At 46.1% G+C, this 27,899-nt stretch overlaps 2 protein-coding genes across 8 annotated transcripts in view; one reads left to right on the top strand and one right to left on the bottom strand.

The window, feature by feature from the left end:
* The first annotated feature begins 228 nt into the window (after window positions 1–228).
* crb1 (crumbs cell polarity complex component 1) lies at window positions 229–22,494 on the top strand. 2 transcript variants are annotated; one of them, XM_085137054.1, is made up of 13 exons: window positions 229–484; window positions 6,259–6,495; window positions 6,982–7,177; window positions 7,310–7,449; window positions 7,631–7,813; window positions 9,305–10,264; window positions 10,950–11,503; window positions 11,594–11,759; window positions 13,875–14,793; window positions 15,482–15,526; window positions 16,128–16,250; window positions 16,720–16,846; window positions 21,489–22,494. In XM_085137054.1, exons 1-13 carry the CDS (start codon window positions 409–411, stop codon window positions 21,705–21,707), a joined length of 3,945 nt encoding a protein of 1,314 aa, XP_084993180.1. In that variant the 5' UTR covers window positions 229–408; the 3' UTR covers window positions 21,708–22,494. The 2 variants fall into 2 exon arrangements, with proteins under 2 accessions (XP_084993180.1, XP_084993181.1); XM_085137055.1 differs by lacking the exons at window positions 229–484; window positions 6,259–6,495; window positions 6,982–7,177; window positions 7,310–7,449; window positions 7,631–7,813 and adding an exon at window positions 8,603–8,879.
* A 368-nt stretch (window positions 22,495–22,862) lies between these two features.
* Window positions 22,863–27,899, bottom strand: part of dennd1b (DENN/MADD domain containing 1B) — a 106,228-nt gene continuing 101,191 nt past the window's right edge. For all 6 annotated transcript variants that reach the window (XM_085137059.1, XM_085137056.1, XM_085137058.1 and 3 more), the window contains one exon: window positions 22,863–27,748. In XM_085137059.1, coding sequence (XP_084993185.1) covers window positions 26,909–27,748 — 840 coding nt within the window. In that variant the 3' untranslated portion in view covers window positions 22,863–26,908. The remainder of the gene's footprint in view (window positions 27,749–27,899) is intronic.

The following is a 27,899-nucleotide window of genomic DNA, read 5'->3' as shown; positions in this document are numbered from 1 at the left end:
CATATCAATATATATTAAACTTTAAATAAATAAGTAAAATGTGAAGTCGTTGGCTCGTCATTTGATTCATTAATGGCTGAAGAACTGGCCTTAATTGAATAGAATATTTCTATTGTGATATTTATTATTCATTGTGTTATTTATGAAAAGTTCTTTTCCTCTAAAGAGACCGCCCTCCCATGTGGTGATCTGTCACTGCTCTGTGTGCAGCCCAGCCTGTGCCCCGGTGAACAGCACGCCGTCTTTATTATTCCTGCGCTATGGGAGCTCTTGGTGGTGCTCCAGCAAGAGAAGTGTGCATCAAGTGGATCTGGAGTTGACAACGGCGCTACTGCGAGGCAGAAACGGAGCAATCTGCAGTAAGAGCGCAGCGTATGGCTAGACTTGAGCACAGGATGGTTTCCTGTCATGGATTTAATTCGCTTTCGTCATTTTGCGTTCCTTTCATGCACACTGCTCATCTCATCACTGGTTGCGACAGACGGTAAGTGACTGCTCCTTTTCAGACAATTAGTGTCAGAGTTGAGTTTCAGTTACCTCGAGGTTTAGTTTATTGACACGATTTATTCAAGCACCAGATTTCTGCACTTGTCCAGTATGAAACCAGAGTGAGTTTCAGACACTGGTGATAAAATATTACATCCTGGTATTTATTCTTTTAGAATGCATTCTCAGAAACCAGCAAGAAAACCTGCATGATTATAATCGTACTTTTAGAAAGCTGTGTTGAATCGGAGTTTATTGGTGGGCTTGCATTTCAACCGGACCATGCTAAGAATTTTAATTACAAGACTGAGCAGTGACATCACTGACTACACTAATCTCTGCACATTTTCTAAGGATTGAAAAGCTAAAGATGACTAAAAGAGATCTAACAATGGGGGGTAGCATAGTGACCCATGAACGGGGTGGGAAGACTGGGGGTGGGTTTGGGGACAAAAGAGGATGCTATTTGTCTCTGCTCCTGTCCAAAACACCAAATAGCAGCATTCTTATCACCGCCGAAACAAACAGATGCATACACCAGCAACGTGCATCAGGAGATGTCAGGTGCCACACATGTGCCATTTAAGGGCCTGCAGATAGGTCCACACAAAGACCCCTGGGAGCTATTTGCATATGAAAAGCCTTACACGCTGTGGGAGGGGATGTGCAGTTGGCTGGAGCTGTATCTCAAACAGACACAAATGGCTCTGAATACTCTGAACTCGGCCTCAGGATATAGACTGAATACAGTGAGCTGAATAAAGAGTGAAATGGGAACCACCTGTTGCCATTTCAATGCGCTCCAATTATACCACCAATATAACAGTTTTAATATAGCTGAAATAACTGTCAGAGTGATTGTTTCAGAGTCTATAACATATCAATATTTGTTGTAATGATACAGACGTGGTCAGAGAATATGCTCGATCTCCATCATACCCCCCCGGTCCAAGTCTAGACATGTACAAGCTGCTCCTGGAGAGTCCTGCTGGCTGGCTGTGAAACTGATTGACCTCCGCCAATGACAGATAAATGACAGCTGATTTTAAAAAGATTGCGCCAAGTGGAGCCTAATTGCACTCTTCTGAGCCTCAATAGTCTCTGAGCCTGATTGCGCTCTTTAAGGGTGTGTGAATATTATTGTAAAATCTCTGTTCATATCAGCAGGACTGTGTTGATTGTATTTATTCTTTTAAAAAGCAGCTTAAGACTCATTTATTTAGATTGGCTTTTAATTAGATTTGTGATGTGTTTTATTATTAATGTATTTTATGTATTTCTGTTTTATATTACTGTGAAGCACTTTGTGGTTTTTATCCTGTGAAAAGTGCTATATAAATAAATTGATTTGATTTGATTTGATTTGTGTTTATAGACTCCAGCCTGTGCAATATAAACACAAAAGAGGCAGACAGGTTTGTTGCAAAAAAAAAAAGAAAGAAAGAAAGATTGTTAGGCTTTAATAACTTTGATAACAACGGGAGTTTAGTAAGAGATAAAAAAGGCAAACACAGGAAACATAGGGAAGAACACTGGCAGCAAACACAGCCGAAATGATTAAAAGAGAGAAGTTAACCAGTAATGTGGACCAACGTAGAGAGAGATAGAAGAAGACAAGAACAGGGTCCAAACGCCACGAGGAACTGCAGCTAACTCAGTTTTAGGATGAGTAAAATTTGAGTTGATTCCCCACAAATCGATCTACTGAATTTCAAATGACTTCCTGCTAAGACAGGATGGGCTGTTCAAATCGTCAAGCTCACGACGGCTGTCGAGCAGACGCCGTGGACCCTTCTGCACACACACAATAAACAATTCTGTAGACTTTCTCCCAAAACAAAGGAGGTAATGAGGAGTGTAAAGCAAGTCCTTAATCTGGTCAGGTCGAGAGGTCCTAGGTCAGCGCTTATAGGACAACACCTCCCTGGCTTCCTTTTCTCAAGAGGTCAGAAGTGCAGACACAAGGGGGGCAGGTGGTTTCTAAAATAAGAAGAAAAAAGAAAGATACTCAAGCAAGCTCTAATGAAGAAACTGACTGAAACTTACAGGAAAAGGCAGAAAGTCTCAAAACCCAAGGCAGGACCAGGACAGTCCAATAAATGTAAAGCAGGCACTGGAACACAAAGAAGAGCACTGTGATGAACAACAGCAACACTCACACATATATGCAGGTGCTAACGGTGTAATTTAACACAAACTAATAAGGCTGGAACCAAACAACAACAGAAGATTGAAAACCACAAAAACAGTTGCACTAATAAAAAAAAAGTACTTTCATGTTATCTAATATCAGTGTGAATGTACTGATTAGAGTCATGGCACTTTCTTTAAAACTATGAAAAACAGTGCATGATGTCCCCTTATGTTCCATGGATCATATCTGAGGTTGTCCCATTTGTTCTGCCTGCAGTACAACAATTTTGAGATGCCTTGCCTGTAGCTATTTATGTTTGATGCTTTTTTGTATATGTAAAAGCTGCAGGCAGTAAGTCTCCAGGCAGACATGATAGAAGAATTCAGTCAGGAAGAAAAATAGCAACACTTTAACACAGATTCTAAAGAAAGTTTAGTTTTGCAGGTCACAGTGAAACTTTAACTTTTAGAGCTTGTCTGGGTGCACAAGTGACTAACAGCCTGAAATCATACCGTGTGGTTTTATTCCTCTTCTTCGGCTGAACCCATTTCTTTATCTACCAGACTAAAAGGGTCTCCTCATGTTGCCCAGTCATGGAAGCTGTGACTGTATGTCACAGCTGTATGCTGATGAGGACAGAAACAAAAAAGTCTGTAAAATAAAATGTAAACATTTTTGAGTAAGATTAATAAGGATGATAAGTGTTTGAGGCATGCATAACTTGATAACAGCTGCTTATAATTGCAGTTACACAAGAAAATCAAGTGCTTACCCTCTAATTACTAGTTGTATCATGTCCATGCTGACATGAGAGCTAAACCCAAAGCTGTATCATTGTGCTGTTTAATCCTCCTCATTAAAACACACCATAACGAGTAGAGCAATAAATGGCTCAGATGTTCGGTTGGATGCTGTCACCATGGAAATAGAAGGAATGCTAAACCCAAACAGTGAAACTGGTTTCTGTGGCAGCCGGCCACAACGCCTTGAGAGGCCCTTGAATTTAAAGCCCTTGTTACAACAACTGCTAACCATTTTTTTTCTTTAATCAAAGCTAAAGAGAGATAAAAGAGCTTTGTGTTAGACGTGATTGAGATAAAACAGATCAGGATCATTCAGTGGGAACTCGTGCAAACAGTTGATTTGAAGTACTGTTGGACACATATTCCTTCTGGAGTGCCTCGAGACTGATAAACATTTACCCAAGACTTAAGATCTGGATCTTTTTATAGTAATGTTGTAGATATTACATGGCTGTAAGAAGACTGGATGGATGGATGGATGGAGGATAGATGGACAGATAGACAGATGGTTAGATAGATAGGCGGATGGATAGATGGATGGACAGAGACAGATGGTGGATGAATGATAGATAGATGGATGTACAGATAGACAGATGGATGGAGGATGGATGGAAAGATGGATGGATGGATGGATGGACGGAGGGACAGATGGATTGATGGATGATAGATAGATAGGCGGATGGATGGACAGAAGTATAGATAGACAGACAGTTAGACAGACAGACTGATGGAGGATAGATGGACAGATAGACATATGGACGGATGGACAGAAGAATAGATGGATGGACAGAGATGGATTGACGGATGGATGGAGGATGGATGGACAGAGACAAATGGTGGATGTACAGATAGACAGATGGAAGGAGGATGGACGGATGGATGGACAGATAGATGGATGGACGGAGAGACGGACGGATGGATGGATGGATGGATGGACAGCTAGATGGATGGATGGACGGACGGACAGATGGATGATGGACGGACGGACAGATGGATGGCTGGATGGACAGACGGACAGATGGATGGATGGATGGACGGACGGATGGATGGACAGATAGATAGATGGATGGATGGACGGACAGATGGATGGATGGACAGATGGACGGACAGATGGATGGATGGACAGATGGACGGATGGATGGACGGACAGATGGATGGACGGATGGATGGATGGAAAGATAGATGGATGGATAGATGGACAGATAGATGGATGGACGGATGGACGGATGGACGGATGGACGGACGGATGGATGGATGGACAGCTAGATGGATGGATGGATGGATGGACGGACAGATGGATGATGGACGGACGGACAGATGGTTGGATGGACGGACAGATGGATGGATGGACGGACGGACAGATGGATGGATGGATGGACGGACGGACAGATGGATGGATGGACGGACGGACAGATGGATGGATGGATGGATGAATGGACGGACGGACGGACAGATGGATGGACGGACGGACGGACGGACAGATGGATGGATGGATGGATGGATGGACAGATGGATGGACAGATGGATGGACGAATGGATGGACAGACAGATGGATGGATGGACAGACAGATGGATGGATGGATGGACAGATAGATGGATAGACGGATGGACAGACGGATGGATGGATGGATGGCCAGATAGATGGATGGATGGATGGACGGATAGATGGATGGATGGACGGACAGATGGATGGATGGATGGACGGATAGATGGATGGATGGACGGACAGATGGATGGATGGATGGATGGACGGATGGATGGATGGATGGATGGATGGACGGACAGATGGATGGATGGATGGATGGACGGATAGATGGATGGATGGATGGATGGATGGATGGATGGACGGACAGATGGATGGATGGACGGACAGATGGATGGATGGACAGATGGATGGATGGACGGACAGATGGATGGATGGACGGATAGATGGATGGATGGATGGATGGACAGATGGATGGACGGATGGATGTATGGATGGATAGATGGATGGATGGATGGACGGATGAATGGACGGATGGACGGATAGATGGATGGATGCACGGACGGACGGATGCACGGACGGACAGATGGACGGACGGACAGAGGGACGGACGGACGGACGGATGGATGACAGATAGATGGACGGATAGGTAGACAGAAGGGCGGATGGATGGAGGATGGACAGATGGACACCTCCAGTGAAACATGGTGGTGGTAGTGTGATGATCTGCTTCAGGACCTGGATGACTTGCCATAATTGACTGAATTGTGAACTCCTGAAAATCCTGAAGGAGACTGTCCACCCAGCTTGTGCCCTGCAGCTCAAACATACTTGAGTTATGCAGCAGGATAAAGATCTGAAACAAAGTGACTCCTGAATGGCTAAAATAGGAACAAAATGAGGAGTTTGGAGTGGGCTAGTCAAAGTACAGACTAAAATCTGATCATCATAAACTGGCATAACCTTAAACAGACTGTTCATGCTCAAAAACCCTCTAATCTGTCTGAATTAAAACAATTCTATAAAGAAGAGCGGTGCAAAATTCCTTCACGGGGATATGAAAGAGTCATTGGCTCATATCACAAAGGCTTGATTGCGATTCTTGCTGCCAAGGTGGCACAAACAGGTATTAGATTTACTTTCACTCTTACACAATGAGCCATGAAGCTGTGGATAACTTTTTAAATGAAATCTCTATTTAAAAACTGCATTTTGTATTTGCTCAGCTGTGAAACAAATATGCAAACAGAGAAAGGAGGAAAATTGTCCCACACAGCTCTGCATATATTGGGTTTTACATGTGTTAATAATAATGTTGTATTCTCATATATAAAATCACCATCTGTTCTCAGGTGCTGTTCTGGACAAGCTGCCTCAAATTGTGGACCAGTGCTCCCCAAACCCTTGCCAGAACCAGGCGATATGTCGAACCCGTGGCGATAGCTACTCTTGTTTCTGTGTGCCGGGCTTTCAGGGTTCTCACTGTCAGATTGATGTGAACGAGTGTGCTTCACAGCCCTGCAGGAACGCAGGAACCTGTGAGGACAGAGTGGGTCGATTCTCCTGTCTGTGCTCTCCTGGTTTCACAGGTCAGCATGTAAAGCCACATCATTTCAATCCTAAAATATGTTATTGGGAACTAAACTACACAGTTTTAGTTATTCAAGAAAACCGTGTCAAAAATGTGTTACCCCAGTTTAAATGTGTTCTGTCTATATTAAATGCCATCCATGTTAGTAGCTGTTGAATGGACCATGGGAGCATTAATCACCTTTTTTAGGGATACATAAAGGAAACATTGCATATGTTGTTTTCCCTTCCATAGTTTGAGTGTTTTTGGGAAAACAACAAAAAGCTTTGCTATGATATAAAAGAGCAATCCTCACAGCACAGCACAGCACAGCACAGCACAGCACAGCACAGCACAGCACAGCACAGCACAGCACAGCACAGCACAGCACAGCACAGCACAGCACAGCACAGCACAGCAGTCCACATGAAAGCTTTCTCCGTTTCCACCCTCTGCCCTCAGGCTCGCCTGCCCTCTGACATCTGTACCGCTTTGATGTTCACAGGTGCAACTTGTGAGATCCAGATTGACGAATGTCAGTCACGGCCGTGCCTCAACGGAGGCAGTTGCCATGACTACGTTGGTGGCTTCACTTGCACCTGTCTCACCGGTTTCCAAGGACAACGGTGTGAAATCAACACTGATGAGTGCCAAGAGCACCCTTGCCAAAACGGGGCTCTGTGTATAGATGGAGTGAATGAGTAAGTAGTGTGGTCTTTCAACAATGAGTAGCTTCTAATGAGATCTATAAACAAAGCAAAGGAAATGTTTTAAATAACTTTATTAATATAAATGACAAAAACCCCGACTGTCTTGTTATGTGATTGTCTCAGTTACAGCTGTGACTGCTCTCAAACAGCCTTCACCGGCCCACACTGTGAGACACCGCTACCGCCTTGCTACTCTGAACCCTGCTTTAATAGCGCCATCTGTAAGGACAATGGAGGGAACTACACCTGTGAATGCTGGCCTGGTAAAGGAAGCTCTTCTCTTGGTCAAATAATGTGGAGAATAATAAACAAGGACACTGAGGCATTTGAACTTATTCACACCTGAAAAACAACGAGCTCTGTCCAGAACAGCCTGTCCCCGTCTTATCTTTAACGAACATCACATGTAGTGTTGATCACATTAAATATCCTTCCTCGTTCCAGGGTTTGAGGGCCGTCATTGTGAGACAGACATCAGTGAGTGTGGCAGCGGCCCTTGCAGAAATGGCGGCAGCTGCATTGAGAGATCTTGGCATGCCTTGTATGGCAGTGAGCCTCTTCTGCCTGAAAGCTATGACCACAAGCAGTCTGCAGGTTACGTCTGCAGGTGTCCCCCAGGAACAACAGGTAGGTTATTTTCGTTTGACAAACTGAACCGGTCATATCTCAATCAATCACGTTTGAAAGACTTGGACTCTGACACGTATGTATGGACCTGTGTTCATAATGACCGACCTCCAAAAATCACCAAAATTGTGCTGATTCACAAATTTTGAGCCGGCATGTTGAACTTCTCTGAGAATTCAGACGTGATTGAGCATAACATCGAAGCACTAAACGAATTATTCTGTTCATAACTGTAATGTGGCATCTGAATAAAGAGCTTGTTAACAAACCATGTTAATTGAGGGCAGTGATCTTAAAGATATACATGCCTTCGCACGGTTCCACTTTTTAAAGAGTTAATTGATCAGAAAAAGCAAGATCAGCTTGAAGATGAAGAAATACGCGGTGTCTTCAGATGGATCCAGAAACAGGACCATGGACAGCGTTTATGCCCAGATTAAAATGACAGCATGAACAGCTGTCAGGTGCTGAAATGTGCTCACTTTGGTGCCCCCTGGTGGTAGTTTAAAAACACACACAAACACACTTTGTCACACTAACTAAATCTAAAATAAATGTAGAATATTTGGTGAGTAGGTACCACTGACCGGATGTTACTTAAGCGGTAACGTAATATAAAGTAAGTGTTGGCGTTTCTGAGGGAAACACAGCAGCAGGCTTGTTTCATCAAAAGTTTTCTTTCTGTTGGAAAAGCTTCAAATTCTGCTTGCACAAGACTGCTTGATCCGGGGCCGGAGGTACGAAGTGTGAGCTGATGCCTGCTGAGACTGTGTTCTAGAAATGGACTCTGCAAGTTGCAGGGGCACTGACTCAGTGAGGTGGCCAAATAGCATTAGCTTAATCCCCGGGGATGTGGCTTTTCTGGTCTCCTGACTGGAGCTATTCAGCCCTTCATGCTTTAGAGAAGCAGACAAGGATCAGGCGTCCACCGTGACGACCCGTAAACACACACACGCCACATAACATGGTGCTGTTAGACAACTTTGAGGCTTTTCTGGGGGGAAACCTGACGGCATGATGTGGACACCTGCGCCATGGATTTGGGGGATTTGGTTGCTTGGAACAGGTAACAGCGGTACTTGTACCAGTAGCTTTAGTATTACATAATACACATTGAGTTACACCTGTCTGTCATCTTTGCTTATTGACTGATTGAATTTGACTGAAGCAGCAAATTTCACCACCTCCAGCATGTGCGTAGAGCTGTAGGTACAAACGTAAAGAGAGGAAACTGCTGTGGTGTCAGGGTGGTGTAGAGGGCAAAAAACAAAGCAGGTGTGTTGATGTTTAACAGCTGAGAGTCAGGTGGGCTCACTTGACTGCAGAAGATAGTTTACCTGGTACCACGAGTGGTAAACAGGGAGACAAGTGTAGTGGGAATAATAATCCAGAACCTCATTTATACCTGGAAAGTTGTTTGTTGTTATATAACAGCTGTAGTAACAGTGTTTAATTGTGTGTATGTGTTTGTGCTGTGCGCCTCTTTTACAGGCTCCCTCTGCCAGGAGGTGATAAACCAGTGCGAGCCCAGTCCGTGCCAGAATGGGGGCAGATGCGAGGGTCACATTGGGGGCTACACCTGCCGCTGCCTCAAGCCGAGTCGTGATGGCGTCCTCTACGGAGGTGTTAACTGCGATGTGAAGTTAGTGGGTTGTGAAGGCCATGAATGCCAGAACCAAGGCTCCTGCTCTCCTTTCCTGTTGGACGGGACTCATGGATACACCTGTTCCTGCTCACCTGGGTACGCCGGGCCTCTCTGTATGACCCCTACAGCTTTTACCTTCCAGCGCAAAGGTTACCTGCTGCTGGAGAGCCCCCTGGTGGACACTGAAGTGACTTGCAACATCACTCTCAGCTTCAAGACTTTTCTGCCTAGAGCTCTGTTGTTTCACACCATCACAAGCGGTCTGCAGCTGAGCCTGGAGCTGGAGGGGGGGCAGCTGCGTCTCACGCTGAGGAGGGAGGCCTCTGCTGGGGCGGAAAGCCCGAGCCAGGTTCTCGAGCTTCCGCACAACGTCACAGATGGAAAGTGGTATTCTGTAGAGGCTGTGCTTGGAAACTGGGTGCTAAGCCTTAAACTACTAGATGACGCTGTGGGGTGTGCGAGCCAGTCGTGCCACAGAGCGGCCGCGGTCCAGAGCTGGCTGGTGGGGTTTGTTTCATCCCCTCAGAGCACTTTTATTGGAGGAATGCCTCGAGACTCGAGCGGCCTCAGCGAGTACGATGCGTTTACTCCATTCATCGGATGCATGCGGGACGTGTTTGTGGACTGGCAGCTCGTCATCCCCGAGCAGTGGCTGAGCGACTCAGCTGTCAACGTGTCCCCGGGCTGCAGCTACAGGGACCGCTGCCTGGATGTGCCGTGCCAAAACAAAGGAGAGTGCGTAAACATGTGGCAGAGCTACGAGTGCCGGTGTGCCAGGCCTTATGAGGGGCACGACTGTGAGGAGGGTAAGTTTGCAACTTAACCCACTTGTTGGGCATGCAGGAAAGAACTCAAGGTCTCGCTTATCAAATTGCAAAAGTGGCGCACTAAAAGCACCTTTAGCTGCTTGGGTGAGTCAGGAGGAGGTCGGAGATGAAGTCTGTCAAAAGTCACGCTAAGGGGAAGATCCTCTTATGTGAAGAACTAGATTAAGGCAATCTATTTAGGGACTGACGTGCAAGGAAATGCCAGACTGTAAAATAGCGAGTGCTCAGTAAACCGATCGATCCATCATAACCTGAACAATAAATATGTTACAGGTTTGAACAGTTTTCATCAGTTTTCCCACCATGGCTGCTTCAAAGACTGTTGAGTCTTTACTGATGGGCGGATTTAGACCAACATTTACTTGCACATCAACCAAACATCTACTCAAACCTGCTAACATGTACAAGTGTTTAGATTAGGGTGGAAAGTGCTGACAGGCCTAAACTTCCACCTGATAGACTCAGCTTAGCGTTGACCAATAAGAATGTCCTTTTGTGGAAAAAACCCTCAGCTGTTCAATACTTCAGATTTCAGAAGACAGATGGAGAAATGAGAACTTGCACAGACTCCTTCTTTCCCAGTGCTGACGAGCTGAAAAGCTCTTTTTATGTACCGACCTTCATCCAGCTCACTTGTTGTTCACCCCTGTGTTGCTTTCTGCAGAACATGTGACCGCCCGCTTCGGGAACGAGGACGCTTACAGTTTTGCAGCGTTCACCGTCACTGACGACCTGGTCGACAGCTTCTCCATCTCCTTCTTCCTGCGCACGCGGAGGAGCGGCGGGCTCCTCTTGGTGCTTGCCAACAGCAGCGACGCTTACCTGCACGTGTGGTTGGAAGGTGGCGTGGTCGCAGTTCAGCTCGATAAATACGAAAGCCTGAAGTCAGCGGATGCGATTGACGATGGGGAAGCCCACTTTGTGAGCGTAGAGGTGGCGGCGGATGGTCTTATCGTGCTGTATGTGGGGGCTCGGGAACAGGGGCGTGTGGAGGTGACGCCGGTCAGTGTCCAAGCAGGTGACACGGTGTATGTGGGAGGTCTGCTGGAGGCGAAGGAGACCGCGGCGTTCGGTGGATATTTCAAAGGCTGCGTTCAGGACCTGAGGATCAGCGACAGGAGGCTGCAGTTCTTTGGGCTGGACGCTACAGTGAGATCTTATCCTCTTGAGGTCATGGAGAACGTAACTGTGGGGTGTTCTGGAGACAACATCTGCAGTGTGAGTGAACCTGCACAGTGTTGGTGTAGTGTGGACATTACACAGATATTAAATCTAGATTGTAATTCTGAAATCGTATCTCTTTGTCAGAGGAATCCATGTCTCAACGGAGGGATGTGCTACTCCAAGTGGGACGACTTCACCTGTACCTGCCCCCCCAACACATCAGGGCGGCGCTGTGAAGAGGTGAAGTGGTGCGAGCTGTCCCCCTGCCCCACAGATGCAGAGTGCAGGATGCTGAACCACGGCTATGAATGTGAGTGACCTTCGAGGATTCGTCGGTTACAAAAGCAGAGCTGTGTTAAAGTCAAGTCCAACTGCCTTCAAAGGCAAAGCGAAGGTCGAGAGTAATAAACAGACTGAACTGAGCTCTGAATGATTTCCTTTTGCATAAGTGGGATCCAGTATTCTGGGCTAAAAGTGTTTCTCTGCTACGTAAGAGCCCAGTGAATGTACGTTACCGAATCTTTGACCTTGTTTGTTTAATTAGCCTTTATGGTCTTAATTGGCTACTATGTAACCAAGTGACTCAGCGCTGTTATATACTGACGTTAATCTGCCCACACAGTATTCCCTATGTGATCCGTAAAGTAGGATCTGTCTGATGCCAGCTTATCCTCTTTTTGGAATTAGTGATGATTTGCTGTGTGTCTCCGTTATTACAGAGTTGCAGATATTTACTGCTTGTATTTACAGTAAAGAGTTTTTACTGTTATCAGACAGGTAGCTGTCGTACTGTAATACTGCCGACTAAAGGTGGGAGTCATCAGCAGTGTTGGTCAAGTTACTTGAAAAAAGTAATCAGTAAGTAATTACTGATTACTTCCCCCCAAAAATAATCCCGTTACTTTACTGATTACTTATTTTCAAAAGTAATTAATTACTTAGTTACTTAGTTACTTTTTAAAAACACGATTTACAACCTGAATAGGTGATAAAGTGATAGATCTTTCAGCCCAATTCTACTTTTTCTGCATAATCATCATACAAAATGTAATCAAATGGAAAAGTCTCTTTTTAAAACTTGTTTTATTAGTTTTAATCTTTTAACTTTATGCATCAAGCAAACATTTAATTATCTGCAACATTCTCTGACTGGAAGAAATTAGTTTAATATTTAAACCTATTTTCTGCACATTCCAGCACATAAAATAAAATATTTTGTGTGTTTACACTCAATCTTTCAAATAGATGCAAGTAAAACACAGCAGAAAATAAATAAAGTCAAAGACTAGCGGTCCTGTTGCTCTATTTTCACCTGTAAAGCAGGAGTGGGGTAGGCGGAGGGTTACCCTGGTGCAGGTGTGCAGCGGTCAGTGGAAGAATCCGCGAGTTTCTCTGTGAGTTTCCCATTACGTTGTAGCTACTCGGTGCTTGTTTGGAAGTTTAGGGGTTTTTTCGCTGTAAAAAGAAGTTTTCTTCCCACGCACAACGGACACTAATGTTTTTGTCACTTTTTATGGAATCAAACTCAAAGTAAGGTCAGTACTTCCACGCTTTAAACGCTGCACGCTCATACTCTCTCTGCACTCGATATATGATCCATTGTTGATCTGCACACAGCTGTTGTCACGAACGTCACACTCGCTTACGTCACTGTCATGAGACATTCTCGCAAAAAATCACGGTTTTAGTAACGCAGTAACGCAGCGTTCCTACGGGAAAGTAACGGTAATCTAATTACCGTTTTTGCAATAGTAATCCCTTACTTTACTCGTTACTTGAAAAAGTAATCAGATTACAGTAACGGGTTACCCATCTCTGGTCATCAGACACCCCACAATACGATATTCTCGCAGTTCACTTACAGTTTTTAACATTTTGCGATTTACCGCCTTTTTTAAACATCAAATTATATCCACAAACTTTGTCAGTATTTGTTTTATCCAATCAGATAAACTTCACTGAGATTGTCGAGCACGCCAACACTGAGGCGGAGTCAGTCTGTCATCAGTCTGTGATTGAACGGGGTCTGGTTGGCCATTACATGCAGTCTGTTTCTCATAATGCAGCGATTAACTGATAAACTGGTGAAAATCCCACATCAGTAGCTGTTTAAAGACACTCAGCAACCTGCTGGTCTGTGGAAACAACCAGCAGAGTCGTTCAAACATCTTTGAATGAAAAGTGTTTGTGATTATCTCAGGATTTTAGATTTAAGTGTATCTAATAAAAACCGTTATTTTTACATAATATTGTCTCGCTGATACAGTGTAGCGCTGGATCAGTCCCCCCGCCCCACATTGACAGGTTTACTGTTTTGATTCAGTGCTCGGTAAATGACATCGCAACTAAAACACAACAAAAACATTTATGACAAAGTGAACATTGTGCAAATATTCACGGCAGGTATTGTGTCCTCGTCTCTTAGGTTACTCCAATGCAACTTTCCTGAACGACAGCACCGTGCTGACCTACCGGGGGAACGGTCGCATATCCCGCAACCTGACGAGCCTCTCCCTAAACCTGCGCGCACGGAGGCGTAATGCAGCGATCCTACATGCCGAGGAGGGCTCCGCTTTCATCACCGTCTCCATCCAAGATGGTTTCCTCTTCGTGGAGCTTCAGAGCACCTACGAAGAGGAGGGTGTATCCACGGTCAGCCTGAGCAGCAGGAGCAGTGTCAGCGACGGCGAATGGCACAGTGTCCACTTCCTCATGGCGGCGCCATGGGCGCAAACCTCTCGGTGGACTTTGGTGCTCGATGAAGACGTCGAAGAAGCCAGCACTTCCACCAGCCGAGGAGGCAACCTGGACTTCCTCAGAGAGGGGGTGGACATCTTCTTGGGGGGACTGGCCCCCGACACCGGCTGGTCCCTCGCCGGTTGTCTGGGCACCGTGGAGCTGGGTGGGATCGCCCTTTCTTACTTTGGCTCCTCTGGCGTGAACCTCCCCCGCATGCAGGAGGAGCAGTTCGTCCAGACGTCGCCGCAAGCGCCGCTCGTCGGCTGCGGCGGGGCCTCTGTGTGTTATCCGAACCCTTGTCTGAATGGCGGGGAGTGCCAGGACCTCTTCAACGCGTACAACTGCAGCTGCCCCGAGGGCTGGGCCGGGAGACACTGCGACTTCTTCCTGGACACCTGCGCTTCGAATCCCTGCGTTCACGGCAACTGCAGCGTCGCCGGGTGGAGCTACGAGTGCACCTGCGAGCTTGGCTACACGGGCGCGAACTGCGAGGAAGAGGCTGACATGTGCAATAACCACCTGTGCGCCCACGGGGGCACCTGTCTGCACGGGCCCGACAGGTACGCCTGCCTCTGTGCGGAGAACTACACCGGACCTCTCTGCAGGTAAGTGTAGCTGTTCGCTACGGTGAGTAAAGCAGCGACGCAGACAGAGTGAAATAAAACGTTAGTGGGCGAGGATGCAACATGCAGATGAGCAAAGAGGGAAAGAAATCCCCTTATTAATATTTCACTCTTCAAAGATGTCTGTGAAGTGCAGTGAAAGCTGTGGTTAGAAACACAAAATGCACAAATAAATGCTACAAAATTGCACCAACAGGGGACTGCAGCACAACACAAACACAATCTTCACTGCAAAATGTCTCCACATCTCTGCCTCTGTTCAGCATTTCAACCACGCCTGCGGTGAGCGCCTCAGAAGCTGCATTTCTATTCTAGTGTCAGCCAGAAAAAGGCCCCAGTCTGCTCACTACACAAGGCTCTCTGGTTCAGCGCCAGTTTCTTTCCCCCTCTGTCATCTCGCGTTCGCCTCTGAGACCCAGCGGGGGGAACGCCTCCGAGCATTTATCCTGTAAACACACAGCCTCTTGCATTTTGCCTCCGTTTTTTTGTTTCTCGCACACCTTTGCAAGTGTCTCGCTAAGCAAGCCACACCAGTCAAGCTATCTCCCTTTACTGGGAACATCCAGGCTGCTTTCAAGTTTGTGTGTGAAAACGACTTCCTTTTGTTTGTCTCGTTTGTTTGCGCCTCTTTCTTCCTCCCCTCACCATCTTCTCTCTGTTTCCTCTGCAGCGAACGCGTTGAAGAGATTCCGTGGTACATCGTTGTCAAAAATGTGTGAGTTGTTGTTTTTTGGTGGCTTTTTTTTACTATTATTATTTTATTTTTCACGTGTTCCCAGGTGTTTGTTTCCTGTTAGATATTTGTCTCTCAAATGTCAGCTGTGAAGCCTTCCCTCGCTTTTTTTTTGTGTGGAACAAAATGCAAAGCAAAGGCAAATATTAGCACTTTTAAAAGTGAGCCAACCACTTTTTCAAATGAGTGACAGCTGTAGTTTAAAATGATCAAGTTGTTCAAGTGAGAGTGTGTTTTGTAACCGTTGAGGGATGAGCTTCAAGTTGCCGGCAGAGCTGTTGTTGCTCGAGGCAAACAGAAGGTTACAGAGGCCACAGAGAAAGAAGTCGGCTTTTTCATTCCTGCACGTGTGATTTGACGTCCTGCTGGTGACTCGTTGCCAGAGGGCTATAATCTTATTATCCTGGTCGCTTCTTAAGTCTCTTTGTCTCCCCTGTGGGGACCAGCGGGAGGCTGAATAATGCACCTCCCGCTCGGCCATCTCTTCTGCTTCCGGCAAACATAAAGCCGGCGAAACAAATCTGCTGAACGTTTCAATGCGAGCTACAGACTGACAAAGTTGTGCTTTAAACTTTTCCCACAGAAGGCCAAAGCTTCCTGTTTCTGTGTGCGGCGATGACACCAGGAATTACACCTGCTTCAATGGAGGCAACTGCACCGACCGCGAGCTCTCCTGCGACTGTCCACCAGGCTTCATCGGGCACCGGTAGGAAACAAGACAAATGCATGTTGTCACCGTGTCAGATTGTGGAATTACTGCAAGTTACAGCAACTCGTCTATGACGTGGCAAACGACGTAAAGTCGCAGAGCGCTGAAGCTTTTGTGCGTAAAAGTCTCCAACGCTTCCAAACTTCCTCTGGCATTAACGTCGGCACAAAATCTGCAAGATTCCTCCGGCTCGGGCTTCCATGGCCGAGCAGCTCCTGTGCAGTTTCTTTGATCCATGTAGCGTCTCACGTCATGCTTGATATTAGTGCCTCCTCCACCCAAAGAGGATAAATAAATGGTGCAGATTCTCTTACCTCTTTCCCCCTAATGCAAAGCTGGGAACATTTGGGAACTATCCAATATTACAGCAGGTTTAAGAACAATCGAACGTTAATAGAAGTTGTGGATCTGCATTTCATTGAAGTGTGGCTGTGGTCTGAGTTCTTCTGTGATGCTGTGGTTTCAGGTGCGAGCAGGAGGTCGACGAGTGCAAGTCCAACCCGTGTCTGAACGGAGGCTATTGCCGCAACCTCATCAACAAGTTTATCTGCGTGTGCGACATGAGCTACGCCGGAGACGTGTGCCAGACGGACGTAAGCGACATTTACTTTTACGTGGCTTTGCTCTTGTGGCAGAACCTCTTCCAGCTGCTCTCCTACCTGATCCTCAGGCTGGACGACGAGCCGGAGGTGGACTGGGGAGGAAACGACTGAGTCTGTGCGCGCACGTGCGTCAGGCTGCTTTCAAATTGATTGATCGGGCTATAATCCAAAACACTCCACAGAACGACTTGTGCCTTAAAATGATATTAAATAAGCGGCACCTTATTAAATATAGTTATGTACCTGCATATATGCATATTATTAAACGTACATGTTGCAGTAGATGATAAGAAACAGTATCACAGACGAGCAGCTAAAGGTCGTAACCAATCACAATCCATCACCTGTCACCCTCACCGTGTCCAGGACATAGTCCAGACCGACAGTGCAGAGAAAAAGCAGATGAATGTGAGGGTTATTGTTTCGTGTAGGGAAGCACTCCTCGGTGAGGAACATTACGGATCCCTGAGTTATTTATACTGCTCCTCCGTGAAGCTACCCTGTCAGTCTCGTCTGAGCTGGATTCTGGGAGCTCCGTACGGATCCATTTGTGAACTATGAAAAACAGTGTTGTAGTTACAAAGGCACCTAGAGGGGCTAGAAGACAACAAGATGTCTCGCTTTGTTCTTGATGTGCGTTCAGAGCACTGCGCCAACTGACTGACTGACTACTGTGTGCTGTTTTGTACCAAAGAAGGAGTTTTTTGTCTCTAAAACACTTTGCTGTCTGAGCCGCAGATATTTTAAGCCTAAATTCTCTCGTGGCCCCGCTGCAACGCTTCCTATCAACATTTACCGCTGCCGTGGTCACCGTTTCATTGCGTTTTGTATGTCTCTCTCTCTCACTGTAGACTTTTGTGTGTTTATTGTTTGTCTTTCAGTCTTGTTGTGCTGACATCATGCTGCATGATCCATGTAACTTCTCGTTTGTCTGTTTCCTCCATCATAATCCATCGTTGTGTCCCGTCTGCCTGTCGTCTCTGTTTGTTCTCGTCAAATAAAAACCTTTCAGCCTTGATTGTTTTGTACTCGTCTGTCCTCTCTTTGTTTCTCTCGACTAACTTTTTCCTTCACATAATCGCACATTTTGTCGGTTTCCCTTCAAAAATCCATATTAGGAGAAATTACAGCTGAAGGTCAAACTCAGATTTTCTAAGTGTGTGTTTGCGTTTGAAGGAGTGGACACGCTGAGGTCAGCTGGTTGCTGCCACACCAAACCGACTCTTAATCTCATTTAACAAGATGCCGAGTGAGTTTATCCCAGAATAGCCACAAGTGCACGCAAACACACAAACACAGCTACAGCGTTTTTACGTATCTGTGCATGAAGGACAGGCTCCCAGGTTTTCACATCTAGTCTTAAAACCGCTGTTTGGAAGTTTTGCTTTCTCATGTGTCATCAGTAACAGAGGCACTGCTGCTGCACTCGAACCTCAGATTTCCCCATCCTGACACAACGCTCTGTGTTTGGACTGAATGACTGACCGATGTGTATGAAGGCTTTAAATTATAGTTAAATGAATGTTTAACGCCGTACTTACCAGGGAAAGTCAAGTCTTTGCAGATATAGAGGAATATAATGGAAAACTGCCACAAAAGGAAATTAAGCGGCAGTATATCCTGAGAAATTTATATCTATTTCTGCTAAAATTATTTTTACATTTCAAACATGAGGCAAATAAGGTGAAATAACTGCATTAAAATAGCTAAAATAGTCAGATATGGCTATAAAAAGGTAAATCTATGGATACACTGAAAGCTAAAAACTATTACCAGACAGAGCAGCTGACGTAACAGAACACAGTAGTAGATAAAGACCGTCACCATGAGAACAAAGCTTTCCTTTTATACTTGTTATAATTTCTTAACAAGAGGGTTGGAAATATAAATATAATGGGACTAAATGATAATTAGGTCATATGGATAGTAGGGCTGCCACGATTAGTCGACTAGTCACGATTACGTCGACTATTAAAATCATCGACGACTGATTTAATAGTCGACGCGTCGTTTGAAGCTTTGTAAGATCCCAAAAGACGCAGGAATAAGTAGTAGGATTTAAGAGTGTAATAACGGACTGAAACAGAAGATGGCAGCACTGCATGTACAAGGATGCCAGCTGCCGTTAAACCCCGAAGAAGAAGAAGAAGCTGTGTCCCAGAATTCATAGCGCAGCCCAGCTCAGTTTCCAACAATGGCGGCAGCTAGTTAGTTTTAATATTACTCTTATTATTCTTTCTGGGTCACAAAATAAACGTTTAACATATTTTCAGGCGAGAATGTAGCTATGTAAACCTCAAATATCTGCTCAGTTTATCAAGACACCACATATTTTCAAAAGCGCTCCGACGTTTTCGGAGACGTCTGTTACCCACTAGCTCGATAGCTAGCCGGGAGCTAGGCTAACTAGAGCCGTGAGAGCACCGGACTCCCGGCTAATCGTTTTCAAACCCACCGCCGTCTTTCACTACTCAGGTTAAACATGATATATAAGTCACTTAGATAACTTAAAAATGTTATTGTTTGGCTTTTTTAGTATTTTATTTGTTCCTGAGTAAATCGGTTTGGCTGAGATTAAAGTTATAGTTTTTACACAGCTGAATAAACATCAAGCAGACAGCTGATTATCAGAAGTGTGAGATGCTCGAGAATTTACTCCGGTGTCCTGTTATATTTTAGATAGCAAGGAGTTTATTAAACTTCACCGAAACAATCTGCAAATTTCATTAAAATTTAATAAACTATCATCTTGTCTTTATTTTTAGTTAGCATAGACCTTAAACACTTAAAGCTGTAAGCTAATGATAGTTATATAAGAGCAGATGCTGCTGGTGCAATAAGCTGTACGTTTTACGTCCAATGGATGATGATCTGATTAGTCGACTAATCGCAAAAATAATCAGTGACTAGTCGATTATCAAAATAATCGTTTGTGGCAGCCCTAATGGATAGTTTATTATATCTGTAGGTTGGAACATGTCAGACATGCGTCTGCGACTCCTCCAGCCTGTCGCTGCTGCAGAGAAACTGATGATTGTTTGTGCTCAGTGTCCTGAAGATTACCAGTGTAATCCTCACATACTTCTGTGCATGCAGTGGCCTCTCCGTGTACACCTGCTCTCTTCCATCTTGTATTTTTACAAGTCTGCGTGCGAGTGTGTCTTCTGCAAGCGCAGGTAGTTTCGGGGGAGGAAATGGGAGGCAGTTTTTCAGCGTCGGCACTGATGTGGCCATCCTTGGAGCGCGAGATAAGCACAGAGGAAGAAATGTGCTTTGCCAGCAAAAACGCAGCATCTGGCGCTGAAGTGCACTTTCAGCAGAGAGCTGGTGGCATTCACACAAGTTGGGTCTTCTTCACAGAAACCTATGAGGGCAGCTTATCTGGCAGCCACACACACAGCAGGCTGATAGTGCTGACAGCAGGGAAGCACTGCTGCCGCCGTCTCTGTGTGCGGAGCCGCTCTGCAGAGGCTTCAGGGTGGCCTCGACACGTACCTTAGAGACTGGTTAGTTAGACATCTCTGGGTCTGTGTGTGGCAGTCGGTGACTGATGGCGGGTCCTGGCTGCAGGCTGCTCCAGCTCGCTCGTGTCACACTCGCTCTGACAGGCGAGTGTGCTGCAGTGACAGGTAAGCACTTTCCAGGAGTCAACAAAGAACCTGTAGCGAGGGGGGAGAAACTCTAATGTCTACAGCATCAAGCGTGAGCGCAGAAGTTATTTTTTGCCTCGGGATACGGATGGTTGTGTTTTTATTAGAATTATGTTTCCATGTTGATTGCTCGCTGTAAACTTTGCTGACTTCTGAGATAATTTTTCGCAGCCCCGTGTGTCGTTATGAAGATGCTGTCAGCAAGTGTTACCGAGTGAGACTTACAGCTGTTGTGCTGTTGTAGCAGGCGCTCAGAGAACCACAACTATCACCAACCAGCACAGCTGATGTAGCTTTAAGGGCATCTGCTGCTCAGCTTCCCCCTGCTGGAAAGCTGTAGCACATCCTGAGTCGTTGGGGTCTCACTTCTGTGCGTTTGCGTGCAGGATGCTGCATTCTGCATGTGTGCGAGGCTGAGTTAGATAAGAATATTAGCAAGTCATCAAAGTCCACACATACAACTCAGACTCTGCAGCTTTCAGTGCTGCTTTGAAGGAGCCGTGTGCGCATGTTTGCTCGAGTTATTTTGGGCGTGTGTGTGTGTGCTGATGGGATCCTCGGCAAAGATTGCGCCTGTGTGTGTGTGATCCTTCACAGACGGAGCGTGCTCCACACAGCTCGCCGGTGACCGCCGTGCTGGCACCGTATCTGGTTGGCTTGGCAATCGCGGTGGCGATGCTGGGGCTGACGCTGGGGCTGACGCTCGCGCCAGCCAAACTGCGAGAGAGGCGGCAGACGGAGGGAGGTTTGAGTCCGCGGCAACTCGAGGCTCCTGGTGGTCGCAACCCACCTGCTGAGCTGGGAAACACATCCATCAACACGTTGGCAGCACTTGGAGCGCCTGGTGTAGCGTAAAGGAGTCAGGAGAGGAAGGGAGTGTGTGAGAAAGGGAGGCGGGGGAATAAAGCATGTGTTCTCAAAAACATTGGCACGAGACGTTTTTCTCTCTCTCCCTGACTCGTCCCTGTCTTTCTTCTCCTCAGCTGACCTCGGAGGGTTCGACCTCTGACCTCTTGTTGTCTATCAGTCTGGGGTCCGTCGTCCTGTTGCTGGCCATCGTCCTGACCTCTGTGGGTGCGGTAGTAGCCCTAAATCGCCGCGCCACCCACGGCACCTACAGTCCCAGCCGGCAGGAGAAGGAAGGGTCGCGGGTGGAGATGTGGAGCATCACGCAGCCGCCGCCCATGGAGAGACTGATTTGAGATGCAGAATGTGGTCCAGGTAGCAATGACAAATAAGTGGTGCAGTTTGAACAGGAAGTCTCGGTGGAGACGCGGAGGCTCCACGTTAAATCACCGCCGCCTGTCTTTATTTGCATATACGCAGGAAGATCTCGGCGTTTTCATTTCCGGCACCTTCATCCATCTTTGTGACGCTTTGCACCTGGTTCCACACGAGCATCTGCGTGTGTCACATCTGTGTCTGATCCATATATTTAGGATTGATGGAGCAGCGAACGCTGAAAGGAAAAAAACGCTGGAATTTAGGGCACATGAACGCATCGTCTTCAAGCCTCATTTGGAAACAAGTCCAGATAAACCTGCTACTGTTCTGCTTTTTCTGTGAATGAATGAATCAAACATACTGCTCCGCCTCTCAGTAACACATCGATCATGAAAGCACCGCGAGTGTGTATAAGGACGGGCTGGTTATGTCTTGGATCAAGTATTTTAGAGTAGGCCACGATGTCTGCACGCTGGGCACCTCTGCGCTGTAGAGGCGGAAGCTAGAAAAGCTTCGTGGGATTCGTTCCCAACAGGACGATTATAAACTGTTTGTGCTTTTCTGATGAATCCACTTTGGTGCCAAGTTCATTTTTCAGTGGCAGCTCTTTAGTCCCAGATTCATGTTTTAGGATTAGTAGCATTATATTTGTCTAGGCAGCCATTGAAGTTGTACATACTGTAATGATTATTTTTATTACTGTGATTTTTCCATTTTCAACTTTTGAGTTTGATCAAAATGTTTATTAAACTGAGTTTGTTGTCATTCACTCGACGTCTACAAAGCAGAACGTCTTCCGGTCATTTCCACGTCTGTACTTCCATCCTCGGACTGATTCCTGGGTTTCTTAAACTATTCTTGCTCCTCCCCCTTTAAGTGACGTTGTTCTTCTGATTGGCTGCCCCTCGCAAACACATTTGAGAAGAGTGACACATACAAACTAAACTCTGAGGTTGTTATTTAGAGCTATAGCCTTGTTTATTGAGAACATCACCCAATGAAATGATTAAAACGGATCCACACCACAGGAAGTCCCCGTGTGGTTTGTAATCCACCATCAAATACTGATTCTGTCCACGTGAGCACAAAGGTCAGGAGTCGGGAGATGCAGAAGCATCAAACAGTATCGTTTATTTCAGTTCACAGTGCATACATGGTGTGCAGGTTACTCATCAATAGCACATCAGACTGACCTCAGTTATTTAAGACAGTTGTTTCCTCTGCAGCGGGAACATGCAAGTGTGCACAGTATCAAGAAAATCAATAAATGCATCATCGACGAGCTGATCGTCAGTACGATTCCCAGACGCGGGGGAGGGGGATTTTTTTTTTAATTGCCGACTGTAACATTCAGTGTAAAAGTCGTGACATCGTCATCTTTGTAAAGAAGAACCTGTGCATGAACCCACTCAGTAAAAGATGCTACATAATCCACCACCTCCCACTCACTGCAAATACACGCTTTCAGGACAATCCGAGTCCCGCTTACAGAGTCAGACACGCTCGGGGTTTTATTTTAGTGTAAAGCTTCTCAAATGATCTTCAGCAGCTGGACACTCAGATATTTCCCCCTCAACCCTCCCTCAGATTTACAGTAGCTAGTTTTGTTTTTTACATTTTACATGAAACGTTACATTTCACTCCAACACGCGACGTAAGCGTAACATACGACACCGGATGTTCACGTCCACCATTCTCAGGCTACGTCCACACGTACCCGGGTATTTTTGAAAACGCAGATTTTTCTATGTTTGCACCTTTCGTCCACACGTAAACGGCGTTTTCGGTCACTGAAAACGGAGATTTTTTAAAAATTCTGGCCAGGGTGGAGATTTTCTAAAACTCTGTTTTTGCATTTACGTGTGGACGAGAAAAACGGAGAAAACGCAGCGTCAAAGGTGTGCGCATTTTTTGACGTCACAGTGTGCGCCACGTTATTGTTCCGGTGAAATGAATTTCTACAACACTGTTACTGTTAATTCTCTCTGCAGTGTTTAAATGCTTACATATACACACACAGTTACTGTCCCTCCACACATACGACTCGGTTCTGCTTCTATGCAGTGTTGCCAACTCCTCAGTAAGGAAAATCGCTATTGGTTGTCCTAAAAGTCGCTAAATGACGTCATCACCTAATTTGCATAATTGGTCATGCTAATGTAATTGTAACCTACGTTGTTGGAGAGAGAAATAACATCGTGGACGAGACATAAAGTGAGTAAAAAACGTCCTAAATGCATTTAGAATTTATTTAGAACTACAAATTAAATTTCTTTTAGCAATTATTGTTTTTTAATGTCACAATTCCAACCCTGCTTCTTTACCCGGGCTTGGACCGGCAAAAGTGACCCGAAATAGGCACTCTGGTGGAGTTACTTTGTGTGTGTGTTTATAAGTAGTTTTAAACCTTGTGATCCACAAAACAGTAAAAGAGTAAAAGAAGAACTGACTGCGTTACAGCACCCGCTGCTTGTTGAGAGTAAAAGTGATATGCGCTTTCACGTCTTTTTTTGGGGGATCTGAAAACTCGCTAAATATAGCGACAAAGTCGCTAAGTTGGCAACACTGCTTCTATGCCCCAGCTTTGTTTACTTTTTCCCACCGAGGCTTCTAGACTTCTGATTGGCCAACATTTCTGCACGGTTAGGAATATAGCGCCACCTGCTGCTTTGGCATGTTCCTAGCAGCGTTTTCCTTCATTTCTGCCTTTACGTGTGGACGGGATTATTTTTTAAAACGAAAACGGCAAATCTCCGTTTTCAAAAACACCCGTGTACGTGTGGACGTAGCCTCAGTTTGATGGCGACGGAGGCGCGAAATACTGAAATGAAAGCAACAGAAAGCACAAGCAGCGCGTCCCCGCGGCCACAGCCGTGTTTACTGTGCACGAGCAGGCGTCAGTACGTCCATCTGAATATGAACGGCTACATGGGACATTTGTCAATATCTCTTTTTTCCTCCAAAAATAAAATCTAAAACATTCAAATATTAGATAGAATTTTTTACACGATACAACACCGATCATATATTATCCATGTAAAATATACTCAAGCCAGCAAAAATACGTCTATTCAGCTGAAAATAACTTTTTCATTATGAAATCAACTCCTCTGAGAATTGTTCTTTTTTAAATACAGAATAAGCTCAGCACAAGTTTTTATTTAAAAAAAAAGAGCACACACACAACATAAGGAATCCGCTAACAACCAAAGGAAAAGTACCTCATTTACCAAAGGATAAAGTAACCCAGAGATCTTCTCTTAAACACGAGTGGGAAGATTCCCAGCGACCACCGAGCAAAGAAACCCGAAAACCACTGAGTGGAACCAGCTGAGCGAAAACAAGTTGGTGTCAGGTTAGTTTCTCAGGTCCGGGCGGTGGTCAGAAACAGCCCAGCTTCCTACAGCGTACCTGCGTAAGGCACAAACCAGCTTCCTCTTTAGATGTTTGTTTATTCGTTCGGGGGCAGAAAGCAGTCCAATCGTGACTTTATACTAAAGTAAAATCGCATCACTCTCAGAGAAACTTTAGTATTTGGCATGTTTGCATAGTACAGAAGTATTTTCTTAATGTTTACAGAGCATAAAGGGCAGCACACAAACGCTTCTGGAGTCCGTTTAGCTTTTTTTCTCCGTTTTGGATTCGCTAACCGATTCTCGGGCTTTTAGAAGCACGCCAGTGATTTTATGAGCAAATCGTTAACGCAGAGCAGCACTCAAAAAGTGGAGAAATGGCTGCTATTAAACTGCCACACCGACTGGCGTCTGGCATAAATCATAAGAACAACGAACCATAAATGTAATATTCCCGAAAAGAAGGAAAAAGCGCTCCTTCTTTCTGGGTTTGCGGTGACGCAGTGAATGATGGGAGGGCTGGACGCGGCGTTCCTCTCCACAGGAGAGTCTGTTACAGGAATACTTCAGACTCTGCACATTACATCCATGTGGCTACTCTGAGAACTATATTGCTTCATTACAGTACAATCATCAACCGCTGCATTATAGTGCAGCGTGACTCCGACCTACGCAGACCGTTATTCCCTCGTGGGAGAAAGGCGAAGAAAGATACGTCAGCAAATCCTGTGAAAAGACCAAAAAGCAGCCAAAGACTGAACACAGGAGTCTGATCGTTTTGGTCTTTTCAGAGGATTTGTTCATCGTAAAAATATAGAGCACCTCCTAGAAAGTTCACCTTTATTCACCCGCGTAAAACCTCATGAAATCGCCAACAACTGGCTGTAATTTTAAGGTCAAAGTGAGAGTCGTGATGGGGGAGAGAAGCCTGGAGCAGGATACTGGCTTTGACCTTTGACTGGGGGGAAAAGTGTCCTGAGGAGGTTTGGAGTCACTGTGGACGCGACTGACAGCAGCTTAAAGCACATCACGTATCATTCGTTATTCTATTAAATCGACAGAAGATCTGAGCGTCGCAGTGATTCTGATTACAAAGTACCTGCTGTGGCATCTGCAGATTAAGACACCAGAGTTTAAAAAAGAAATCACATGTCCGTGTAAGGCTGACATGTCGCGCAGCGCACGGCGAGTGTCAGAAGGCCCGCCCACTTGCTTTTTTGCTAAAGACTTTAGTACCTGGTAGGAATCATCATGTGAAATGTCTGGAGCGACGCGGCGTCCCTTCTTACTCCCGACACGCTCCGGAGGCTTTTCCAAACTCCTCCGTCGGCCGCGACTTTATCGACAACGCGTTTAGTGCGTCGTCTGGGTGACTATGTGAAGAATACTAGACGACAAAACGTTATTAAAGATCATTAGAAAGAAATACTGAAAATCTGCTTAAGTAACTTTTGTTTGCTTTTTTAAAGAAGTCATGAACTGGTGAAGCAGGTTAAACGATGGTAACAGTTTGGCTGTGGTTTGTGGTTTGGATCACAGTTCATGAGACGCTGCACTTGCATCCGATTCCAGAGGAAAGAGCCGACGGCGTTTAGTTGATTTGTTTTTTTCCAATCGCTATAAATCAGGTTTGAGTTTAAAATATGCAGACGGATCGTAGAGGAGATCTCTGCGGCGCCCCACGTCCTCTTCCTGCTGCTCGCTCTGTGGCTTTTTGTTTGGACGTAAGCTCGGAGCCGAGTGTCCAGATTAAAACAAAGGGAAAAGAATCGTTTTGTTGCAGAAAGCTGCTGATTTAAGAGTAAAAGCTGTGGCGTTTTACCGACTCAGGAGTCGTCTGCAGCTTCGCCCTGCACCTGGTGGTGACTGTTGTTAACTTGCGAGAGCTGCAGGCTGGTGTGGAGGACCGCGCCGAGGCAACACGTGGAGTCGATCTCCTCCAGGAGGCCTTGATCCTGCACCGCCCCCGAGCCTTGACCCTGACCCAAACACAGGCCGAGCCCGAGGAGCCCGTCTTTGGACACCTCCTTCTCCCAGGGGACCTGCACGGCTGAATGGCTGGTCCTCGACGGGCTCCCCATGCCCTCTTTGCTCTCCCGCCTCTGGAGGGCCTTCTGCTGGTACTGCCTCGTCGTCTCCTTGGACATGACCTTCCTCCTGAGCACGTAGCTTGAGGCCGTCTGGTTCTTGGCCTGCTGAGGCTCCGAGCCGCTTTGAGGGTCCGAGATGGTCCGCGCCCGCACCTCCGGTGCAGGAGAGCAGCTTGGGTCGGAAGCAGATGCTGAGGAGCTGTAGGTTTGCGCGAGAGTGGGGGACGACCGCAGAGGTGCAACTCGATGGGACAGCGTTGGCGAGTAAGAGAAACAATCCGGTTTCCACGCTGTAGGCAGCGGGTCGGGGTCGGCGGGCGAGGAATGATGAAGATTCGGCACTGAGACGTCGGCGCTCTGGGCTGGTGGGCTAGCAGCGGGCGCCGCGGGGACTGCTGCGGATTTCTTTGACATCTTCAGGCTGCTCTTGGTGGGCTGCCTGCGTGGGGACGGTGGGAGGTGTTTCCCGTGGACCACAGTGTCGTCCTGACCCGTGTTCCACCCGCCTTGATCGCCGCCTCCGCTGCAGCCGCTCTCATCTGCAGGTCTGGACTCGCTGCAGGCTGTGGGCTTGGTCTGGCAAACAAGAGGCAGGAGAGTCACCACATGTTCGCCCTCGCTGTTATTCTTTATTGACTAATGCATATGATGACCTTTGACCTCAAGTCAGAATGAGTTTCTTTAGATACGTTGGATTTACTCACAGCTTAGCAAATAAAAAGCATTT

The sequence above is a fragment of the Neolamprologus multifasciatus genome, chromosome 17, assembly GCF_963576455.1.
Source record: "Neolamprologus multifasciatus chromosome 17, fNeoMul1.2, whole genome shotgun sequence".
Taxonomy (NCBI): Eukaryota; Metazoa; Chordata; class Actinopteri; order Cichliformes; family Cichlidae; genus Neolamprologus; species Neolamprologus multifasciatus.
The sequence above is the reverse complement of the archived record's forward strand: the minus strand, read 5'-3'. Positions and strand labels throughout refer to the sequence as shown.